Below are 11,268 nucleotides of genomic sequence, written 5' to 3' on the forward strand. Positions count from 1 at the left end.
TTTGTATGAATGGTACATGTGTGCAACCTAGCAATGCTACGGACTTGACCTAATGCAGTTGCTCAGAATGATCAACCTGAAAGTGACTCAGTGCTAACTAGCATTTACAAAACATTTTATGGGTTCTCGAAGCACCTACTGTCACCCCCCCTTCCCCCAGTTTCCCCAAGGACCCACATACCTTCCTAGGGTCAGCAGAAGGGGGATGTGGCAGAAGAGGTGGCAGAGAGAACACCACCTCCCTGGAAGAGCGTTCTTCCTCGCCAATTTAGGGAATAGACAATTTCCAGCATCCACAGAAGGAAATCATTCACGCCAGTTTCCACTGGGGAGAAGGTTCTCTGGTGCTTGAAATACCTTTCCCTTGGTGGTAACTGCTCAGAATAACATCATTTCCCCATTGAGGATGCTAGAACACAGTGGGAAATGGTGCTCTACTGAAGAGTTGGCATACCCATCAACTTTTTTTGTCCCAGTTAAGGTTTGTAGGTCCTGGAGCGGGGTGAAAAAGGTTGACAGTTGCTCACATTCAGAAGGTCTTGCAATGGCTCAAAGACATTCAGACAGGGACATTTGCATCTGCAAGGGCCCTTTTTCAAATGCTCATGACATCCATATTGGCAAGGTGGCAGCCCCATAGAATACCTATGCAGGTAAGTGCATTCTCCACATAAACCCAGTATGGGTGGACAAGCTTAATTATGTGGATGAATAATCATAATAACCATAATAATAATAATTTGTTATTTCTTATAATTTATTATTATTTATACCCCTCCCATCTGGCTGGGTTTCCCCAGCCACTCTGGGCGGCTCCCAACAGAATATTAAAAACATAATAAAACATCAAAACATCAAACATCAAAAACTTCCCTAAACATAGTTTCCTTCAGATGTCTTCTAAAAGTCAGATAGTTGTTTATATGCTTGACATCTGACAGGAGGGCACTCCACAGGGTGGGCACCACTATTGAGAAGGCCCTCTGCCTGGTTCCCTGTAACCTCACTTCTTGCAGTGAGGAAACCGCCAGAAGGCCCTCGGAACTGGACCTCATGGGTCCAGGGAAAAAGGCAGGGGTTTAAATTTCATTTCATTATTTCAATTCACTTTTAATTTGTTTACCACCTTTCTATATTACTATACACAAGCCAGTTTACAAGGTGAAGAAACCATAAAATAGAGAGCAAACACCACACACCTAATAGCAATCTGATCCAAAAGAAAAAAGGTAATAACAACAACATAGCTTTAAAATATATTAAAAAACTTACATCAAATAAAGCAATACAGTGGTACCTCGGGTTACAGACGCTTCAGGTTACAGACGCTTCTGGTTACAGACTCCGCTAACCCAGAAATAGTACCTTGGGTTAAGAACTTAGCTTCAGGATGAGAACAGAAATCGTGCTCCGGCGGCGTGGCGGCAGCAGGAGGCCCCATTAGCTAAAGTGGTACCTCAGGTTAAGAACAGTTTCAGGTTAAGAACGGACCTCCAGAATGATTAAGTTCTTAACCCAAGGTACCACTGTATTCAATAATACATTAGAATATAATAGTAAACAGACCCCCCCCCCCAGGGTAGAGGGGACTGGCCGTTAAACCACAGTTTATCCGATAACTGCTGCTCACTACAGAATGTGGGGGCAGGAACGCTGGGAGCGAGCACTGCACAAATTGGCAACTGTCCAGTCATCGCCATGAGCAGGAGATTCCTGTTTCCTAAAAATCATTAAAATTTGAGCTAAGAAACAGGTGTGTTCTGGAAAAAAGGAGATAAAAAAGGCCTGCTAATTAAACCCTGTAGAGGCCCCCTGGCAGTCAAAATCTGGGTGGGGGGCAGGCCTAAGGCACACACTATAATAAGATTGAAGTAAGAAAGATTATAGTTGTCTTTCAAGATCAAATCAATATTATCTTGACCCATTGACCCCTAAAAAGTGTGGGGCCCATAGGCCATTGCCTACTCTGCCTATTTGGTAATCCATCCCGGCCCCTTTGGCTGCAGGAGAGAGAAGAAACAGAAGTTGAGGGACGCCTCCTGATGCGCTGCAGCTGTTCCCCACAGTGAAATGGAAGGCTCAGCATTTGTCAGGCACTTTCGGATGCTCAGCAGCCCTGTGTGGTTACAACAACCCTGTAAAGTAGGCCAGTGCCATGTGCTCCCCAAATTGCAACTGAATCCCTCATAGATTGGCATCCAACGTCTGCTTAAAAGCCTCCAAGGAAGGAGAGTCCACCACCGTCCCAGATAGTCTTACCGTCAAAAAGTTCTTGCTAATGTTTAGTCCGAATCTCCTCTCCTGCCCTCCCCTCTGGAGCAGCAGAAAACAAGCTTGCTCCCTCTTGCAGCCCTCAGATGTTGGAAGATGGCTCTCCTCTCTCCTCTCAGTCTCCTCTTCTCCAGGTTAAACATACCAAGTTCCTCATCTGGCTTGGCTTCCAACTGCCTCAACCGTTCCTCATCAGGCTTGGTTTCCAGACCCTTCATCATCCTGGTCGCCCTCCTCTGCTCACCTTCCAGCTGCTCAATATCCTTCTTCAACTAGCCTGCGCTGACTGGCAGCAGCTATCCAGGGTTTCGAATGGGGGGGGGGCATTCCCAGGACAGAAGGCCTGCATGCAAAGCAGATGGTCCAGTGCTGCGCTATGGAGACCCCTAGCCTGCTTTGAAGGATGTGGGGGTGGTCTCCCTTTGGAAATGGGGCTGCAGCAAGAAGGATGTGAAATGCCGATGTGAATCTGTGGATAGAAGATACAGCCCAGCTGCAGGCAGAACAGAAGGCGCCTCCAAGTTTTGACAGAGAAGCATCACCTCTCAGGAGGGGCCTGGTCCAGGTGGAGGGGTTTCCATGGTGACAAGGAGCATCCTTGGGTGGGAATTTTAGCTAGGTAGTTAGCTTAGATAGGGGGGGATTTTTCGTAAATAAGATGTGCAGGCTGTAAGTACCATTCCTTTGCTTTCTCTTGGTCTCATGGGGGCGGGGGGTGAGTCCTGGGTCCCTTCCACAGCTTTAGCTCTCTGGTCCACCAGGGAGCTTCATGGCTGAGAGGAGATTTGAACTCTGCTCGCCCAGGTCCCTCCAGTTCAGCCCTCCAACCACTACACCTCTGCTTGGCTCCATTTTGCATCTCTCCAGCTGCCCTACAACATTGGCCTTCTTCCCCTTCCTGGGGGGTCTCTCTGGCTCCAAGAAAGACTCTACCCCCTTCCTCATGTTCTGCTCCTCTTCTGGGACACCTTGATGCTTGGAGGACCCTCCTAGGGGTCTCCTCCCTCACCAGGAAGGGCAGGGCTGTCCTAAGAAGACGAGGCAGAGCAGCCCTTTAACAGCTGGTAATGCTTGTCTTTCCTTTGAGCTGGAGCTCTTGAACCCATAGCAGTTGGGGCCTCCTTTCTCTCTCTGCCAGCCATTTGTGCTCTGGGCTGCCTCTTTCCAGCTCTGGTGATGCCATTTCAGGTCTCAGAACTGCAGAGATGGCAGGAATTGGGCCAGACACTCCTCCTCTCTCTCTCTCTCTCTCTCTCTCTCTCTCTCTCTCACACACACACACACACACACACCCACACACACACACACAAAAACACAAATTGGGGCTGCCAGCTTCTGAGTCGCTCTCTCTGCTCGTCTCTTCTAGGTTCAGGTGTTTAAGGCGGCTGATCAGCTGCAACAAGGTGGCCCCCTTGGAAGTCCTGGAGCAGCCCGCGGTGTCAGGTGACCAAGTGGCCCTCCTTTTGGGGACGGCATCTAGTAAAAAGATGCACAGAGCCAGACGGCTGGATCCAACCCACCTATCTGCAACAGCATCTGGAAACCCAACCTCCCCCCCCCCCAGCAACCACCCCATTTTGTGGGGTCTGTTGGAGGAATCAGGGGGCTGGGCTGTGGGGCAAGGCAGGGGGGCAGTTGTCAGTGGGAGGGGCATCTTCCCTGGGGAGCCATGTTCTGGGGGCAGGAGGTCAGGATTGGCCCCCAAGGCCTGGGGTGTTCCTCTCCTGTAGTAGGACTTGAATCCAGGAGAAAACTCTTGGAAAAGCCTCGCAAGGGCTCAGGGATGAACTCACCTGTCCCCATGTCCTTCTTTTTGCAGATGTGCTGGGAATCCACATCCCTTCCGTTGCGGTGTGTATTGGATAAAACAAGAGCAGGGATGGGATCCCTCAGACCTGCCCCCCTCTTGCACTCCACTCTGCACTCTCAGATGTGGAGGATCCCTCCCCCCATAAGGAACTGACAGCCTGACTTTTGCCTTTCAGCTGCTAGACAAAGATCAGCTTTATCTCCTGGGCATCATCCAGGACTGCCAGGCAGCTCGGCTCAGGGGGCTCCGAACCCTGAAGTACTCCAAGGAGGAGACGGCCAAAGCCATTCTGGTGAGTGATGGGTGGTGTGAGGTACCCCTATGGGGAGGGAGGGGCAGAGAGGGGCTGGCGTTTGGGGTTGGAGCCGTCCTCTGGAGACTCCCGGAAGGAGCTGACTTTCCTTCTCTGCTCTCTTCTAGAACATCCTCGGCCACTTGGAGTACTTCAGGGATCGCCCCCTGAGCCTGGCCCTGGCCTTCGAGGCCCTCCTGCAGTTGAGGTGAGTGGGGTCTTTGAGGTGAGTGGGGTCTTTGGACTGGGTGGGGCTGCAGGGGGGCAGAACTCCAGGGGGAGCTTTGGGTGGCAGGAGGCAGGAGGGAGAAGGGGACAAGGGTGACTTGGAGGAGGCAGTATCTAACCCCTTCCCTTTCTTTCTCCAGTTTTACGAGACCCCACTTCAGACCCTCTATGGTGAGTGCGATCCTCCATAGAACAACAGAGGCAGTTCTGGGGAGCGCAGAGGAGGACAAAGAGGTATGTCCTCTGCTTTAAATTCTCTTTGCACAGCTCTTTCTTCTTCCCACACTCTTACAAAATTTAACCCAGCAGCACTCAACCTCTCTTCTCTCTTTTCCCACAGGAACTGAAGAGGCCATTCCAGAGCCTGCTGGGGGGGGGGGTCTCCTCCTAGAAGCCCCCAATACTAGCACCCTTCTCCAGTTGCTTACCCTAAGTATCCTGATAGCACCAGGAGTGGTTTTAGGGTTGCCCCCGTCTAACTGTCCAACTAACTGTCCCATTTCTTTCATCCCGCAGGACCTCTGATATTACGCCCTTTTGAGGAGTGAAGACCAAAGGAAATTAGCGGCCAGCAGTATATCCCTGCTGCTGGCCCTTTCACGAAGATTCCCAAACCTCAGAGTAAGTATTTTGCCTTCCTGTATTCAGTTCTTCGGTTGTTTCCATCCTTCCTGGGTGGGGCTGCTTCTCTTACACCCATCCAGGGTGGGGTAATAGTGTCATCTGACTCATATTTGTCTTTCCTCTGCAGAACACAGTAGTTCGTCCGGAGCTGGCTTGTTTCAGGAATAATCTGAAAGAAGGTAAGCCCCACACCTTGGGGACAGTGAACTCCCTTGTCCCTTGTTTGCCCAAGACACACCTCCCAGGTCTTCTTGCTGGGAGTCCTGCAGGACCTGCTCCCTGCCTGGCAGGCCTTTCCCACCTGGCCTGGGAGGGCAGCACCCAGACTGACTCCAGCTACAAGAAGCGAAGAGGACTGAACAGATTTTCTCTCTTTTTCATTCTTTTCCATCCAGATGACATCATCATTGAGGAGTTGTGATTTTCCTCCTTGAAGGAATTGCTGTTCTATTTGGACATCTCAACTGGCCAAAGACTGGCAGAAGAAGAGGCACTGAGAATCAGGAGAGGGACAGATGATTTAAGCAGCCATGAAATATGGACTGAGATTGGGCAGAAGAAAGAAAGAAAGAAAGAAAGAAAGAAAGAAAGAAAGAAAGAAAGAAAGAAAGAAAGATGGTCATCTAATCTCTGCTTTAAAACCTGCAAGGAAGGAGAGTCCATCACCTTCCAGGGGAGTCCATTCCTCTGTTGAACAATGTTCAGTCGGAATCTCCTTTGTTGTATCCTGAAGCCATTGGTTTGAGTCCTACCGTCCAGAGCAGGGGGAAAAAAGCTGGCTGCATCTTCCATGTGACAGCCCTTGAGTTATTTGAAAATGGCTCTGTAGTAAAGTTAGTCTTATTTAGAAAATTATTCTTTGGTCAAGTAAGAGGAGTGAAGCCTTGTGGGAGTTTCATCAGCCACAAGGACCCTGGGAAAGAAGTTGTGTATCTTTAAACTCTAGACTAGATGGCTCCTTAGCTGAAAGCTTTATTGGAACCAAGGAAGCCTTGATTTAATTAAAAGATCTAACACCTGAGTTTGAGAGTGTAAACATCCCCCCCCCCCAGTAATGCTATCTGTCCTTGAATTGCTTGGGGATGTGTCTCTGGCTAATTTCCACGGAAGGGAGGAACCCCTTTGATTTAAAGTTTGGATTTCAAATTGGCCCAGCTGTCAAGAAGTAAATTGATTGACCAGCAAGCCGGTCATTGGTGTATTCAAAAATAATTTGAGTCTTATGATTGGCTTGAAAGTTACGACGCTAAGTGCGAATTGTGAATAAAAGATCAGGGAATTGTCTTGATCTTTGCTCTTTGCTTTCGGTCTATGCCATCGCTCTGCAATTCGCAAAGATGCCCAGCTCTATTGTTCCATCCTAATAGCCGTCGTTTCGTCCTTTGAAATGGAGATCTTTAAAAGCCTTCAACTTGCAGAGTCCTAAAGATTTCAGCTATCCTATTGTGTGTTAGAGCTTGTGAGTATGTATAGCTAGTTATACTATGTACCTTTGTTATTTTCTTATCTGTAATGTTCAAAAGAGTGCCTGCTACTCTAGCATGTTTTTATGTTATTTTTAAAATAAACCTTTTAAGAATGAAACTGTTTTAGTTTGTGTGCCTTTCCGGAGGGAATAGCTAAGTCCTAGCCTTACGCTTGGTTACACTCTACCGTAGAACTTCTGCCTGCAAGTCTGTGGATGCAGCTTGCGGAACAGGGGGACAGCCAGGTTAAACGGGTCACAGCCTTCTCCCTGGGTTGTGATTCTGGGTCCCCTGGACAAGAGGGAGTGGTGGCAGCCCTACCGGGTCGAGTTTGTTCTGTTTTGGAAAAAGTAAGCCCACCAACCTTGCCCTGGGCGTCCTAGTCTGGCCGGAGAGCAGAGACGGGAGACGGGAGGGGCAAGCGGTTGGGGGTGAACATTACTACAGGCTCTCTCTGGTGTTACTGGATCAAGCTGATCGATTTTCTTGCATTCCTTAAACTAAATTGTTTTTAATGGATTTTGAATCAACGTGCAATAAATTGTTACTGTTTTGAATTTCATTGTGCTATTGTCTTCCATTGATCTGGGCACTTTTCTGTTGTTAAGGGGGCTGGAACTGTAACTCTTTGAATGGTAAACTGCAGTTCCAAGAATCCTCGGGGAGAAATGTGTTTTAGATGTGTGCTGCCTAAGTTTCACTTGCATCTTTTCAGTGAGGGACCAGTGATAGGATTTGCTTCCAACTTCATCTCCATCAGGCTCTCCATGTAATTTGGGTCCAGAGGAAGAGGACAAACAAATAGTGGTGAAACAAACAGAGGCATTCAGGGAGGGATCGCTTTGAAGAAAACTTGCCCAAGGACCAAGAAAATATGGGTTTTAATTTGTTTACAGCCTTTCTACATTACTATACACAAGCCAGTTAAAAGGTGAAGAAACCATAAAATAGAGAGCAAACATCACACACCTAATAGCAATCTGATCCAAAAGAAAAAAAGTAATAATAACATAGCTTTAAAACAAACCACTTATATCAAATAAAGCAAAATTCAATAGTCTATTGGAATATAATAGTAAACAGTAAAATTAAATATCAGCAAATAATAATTACAGTGGTACCTCAGGTTAAGAACTTAATTCGATCCGTTCTTAACCTGAAACTGTTCTTAACCTGAGGTACCATTTTAGCTAATGGGGCCTCTGTTGGGATTCGCAGGATACTAAGTCTGCAGGCTTCAACAGGATGATGCAGTACTCTGTGAAGTGCTGGGTCAGAGTGACTCAAGCAGGAATGTGATTGGCAATCACCTGTTTTAAAAAGGAAAGCCTGCTCAACAGTAATTGTGGTTGTGGTGTGGTTGTGCTGTGGTGTGGTGGTGCTGTGGTGGAGAGTATTCGTTTGCCCTAAGGTGCAGGTACTCTGTATGAACTGCTTTTGTAAATACTTGTATATAGCTCACATTAAAAAGACTGCGACAGCCTCCCGCTGCCACTGCACCGCCACCGCACAATTTCTGTTCTCATCCTGAAGCAAAGTTCTTAACCTGAGGTACTATTTCTGGGTTAGTGGAGTCTGTAACCTGAAGCGTCTGTAAGCCGATGTACCACTGCAAACAGTTTAAACTTAACAATAACAATAAAGAATTATGAAGCTATAACCAATGAAGTCACACTGCATAAAATACCACAAAACATACAAAACCATGCAAAGGGATCAAAATGAGAGATAAGGGCACACAACTTAAAAAATTATTTGTATCCCTGAGCTTTTCTCTCTTTCCAGCTGCTTTTGCTGTTTCTCAAAGTCATGGTCTGGGAAAGGCTCCTAGGGCTGGAGGGGGTAAGCAAGGCAAGTAGAAGAAGCCATTGCTTGATGGCCAGCACAAAGTCTCTCTCCCCTCACAGTTCTTCCTCTGGAAAAAGCTCCCTTATGAAGACTCCTAAGGCTGGAGCATGGAGTAAGGCAGGTGGAAGAAGACATTGCCTGATGACCGGCACAAAGTCTTTCTCACCTTACTATGTTAAATCATGGGTGACACTAAGCAGATGGCACAGGCTCCCCCTTTCAGACATTCCCTCTGACACATAGACGGTGGAGGGGAAGATCATAGAATCATAGAGTTGGAAGAGACCACAAGGGCCATCGAGTCCAACCCCCTGCCAAGCAGAAAACACCATCAGAGCACTCCTGACATATGGTTGTCAAGCCTCTGCTTAAAGACCTCCAAAGAAGGAGACTCCACCGCACTCCTTGGTAGCAAATTCCACTGTCGAACAGCTCTTATTGTCAGGAAGTTCTTCCTAATGTTTAGGTGGAATCTTTTTTCTTGTAGTTTGGAGCTATTGCTCCGTGTCCGCTTCTCTGGAGCAGCAGAAAACAACCTTTCTCCCTCCTCTATGTGACATCCTTTTATATATTTGAACATGGCTATCATATCACCCCTTAACCTCCTCTTCTCCAGGCTAAACATGCCAGGCTCCCTTAGCCATTCCTCATAAGGCATCGTTTCCAGGCCTTTGACCATTTTGCTTGCCCTCCTCTGGACACGTTCCAGTTTGTCAGTGTCCTTCTTGAACTGTGGTGCCCAGAACTGGACACAGTACTCCAGGTGAGGTCTGACCAGAGTAGAATACAGTGGCACTATTACTTCCCTTGATCTAGATGCTATACGCCTATTGATGCAGCCCAGAAATGCATTGGCTTTTTTAGATCGGGACCCAGTGATGGAGATGGGACCTGGAGATGAAGGCCCACTGTCTTCTTCCACACAATTAAGATCACGTAGAGAACAGGGCCTCAAAGGCTGTGTTTTCCTCACCTCACATTAAGGATTTAGTGGGAAAGTACCAAAGATTATCGTTAATATTTTAACTCAAAATCAGTACCCACCCAAAAAGTTCTGTTAAACCTTCACCGAAGCCCCACCCAACCAACACATTTGGTTTGTTCTGTTTGAGGAGGCCAGCCAACTAGACAATTTTAAGATCCTCTTTGTATTATTAAATAAAAATGCATCAGATTTGTCTGATGCTGATTGCCACAGTCATAAGCAAGTTTAGCCTGAAGGGTCTTGGATGAAAGTACACTGCCTTTCACTTTTTATATGTCTCTCCTGTCACATTCTTATGTAAACTTAGACTAAGCTGGAGAGGAAAAAAGCACTTTCAATTAAAGTTTTAAGCCATTTAAGTAATCTGAAAGCAACTGCTACACACCACACATAGCATAATACTTTTAAGCTACCCTTTCTTCCAAGCTCCTTAAAGATTATTCGTTAAGCCATAGCCCATCTATTATGGATTATGCTACTTCTCCACAACAAAGAGGATTTTTAAAAAATTATTTTTGGCCCAAGTTTAGGATTGCCTTCAGGATAGGGATACAATGGTCTCATGTGATGCATTTGAAAATCTGTCAAAGAAATTATGCAATATTTAATAGCATAAAATGCATTTTTAATGATTTTTATTCAAGCTAACAGCGTCTTTCGGCACATGTTGAATTTTAAATATTTAAAGATCTTTTTTGGAAAAAAATAATAAAAAGAAAATAATATATCAGAGAACTTTCCCAAAAGATAAAACAATTATTTATTTATGTAAATATCAAGTACAATTAGAAGTGGATGGACTCCTTGGTGGCTATTATGAATTATAAATATTATGATGAAATCAAGATGGAATTTGGATGTTATTAGACCAGTGAGATTGAAAAACAGAGTGAGATTATTCTTGTACTTGAAAAAAAATTGTTTGGAGAAGCCTGACTGAGAGGGAATAGAAAAAGAAATAGAAATATTACAAAAGAATGAAAATATGGACTAGTGTCAGTTGTGAATAGATTAAAACGAAAAATATCCAACCAATTACAACGTATCTAATTCTTTATTACATAGTTATGTAATAAAATGAATAAGTCTTGAAGGAATTGGATATGTTATGTAATTATTACATAGTTATTACATAGTTACGTAACAAAATTATTAAATATGTGAGATTTTCAGTGACAACAGAGGTTTATTTTCTGGAGCTATTCTACCACAAAAGAAGCTAAATGAGATGCAAAACGGAGGATTGATATATTGTAATGTCTGGATTTTGCTGATCCCTGAAAATTAGGTCCTTAATTTACCCCAGTGGGTTGTGACCAGATATGATCATTGGCGAAAATCAGTTTAGGAAAATTATTTAAAATACGTCATATATGGTCACTGTCTTCTTTCCCACCAGGACATATTAAGAACATCAGTTTCAATCTCTATATAGTCGTGGGGGAAAGATTCATTCAGTTCAAATTTTAATGAGAACCTAACCACTTTGAGTTTCCTGAACCAATACATGAAATGAACCATAGCTGTCCTTTGAAATTTTCACTTTTACTAACTTTACAATGCAGTTCTCAAAAAAAGAAAAAAAAAGTATGTTGCAGAAAAGTCCAATATATATATATATTAGTGGAAGTAACATAAAGCGTGCATTCTATAATGGGAAAATCACTGGCATAAACGTGACAAACCAAACTTAAAAATGGGAAAATGAGAAATGGAGAGAAACGAACAATGGATAGATTCATCC

The 11,268-nt window shown here is 45.2% G+C and overlaps 1 protein-coding gene across 1 annotated transcript; it reads left to right on the plus strand.

Annotated features, from left to right (window-relative positions):
• Positions 1 to 3,476: 3,476 nt before the first annotated feature.
• Positions 3,477 to 5,240, plus strand: LOC307213919 (uncharacterized protein; the record flags this gene model as incomplete). Its single annotated transcript, XM_079972150.1, has 6 exons — positions 3,477 to 3,714; positions 4,091 to 4,122; positions 4,257 to 4,373; positions 4,502 to 4,581; positions 4,742 to 4,835; positions 5,118 to 5,240. The coding sequence occupies 6 exons, from the start codon at positions 3,477 to 3,479 to the stop codon at positions 5,124 to 5,126; spliced, it is 570 nt and encodes a 189-aa protein (XP_079828276.1). The 3' UTR covers positions 5,127 to 5,240.
• Positions 5,241 to 11,268: the final 6,028 nt, after the last annotated feature.

Source organism: Podarcis cretensis (assembly GCF_951804945.1).
Source record: "Podarcis cretensis genome assembly, chromosome: 4".
Classification (NCBI taxonomy): Eukaryota; Metazoa; Chordata; class Lepidosauria; order Squamata; family Lacertidae; genus Podarcis; species Podarcis cretensis.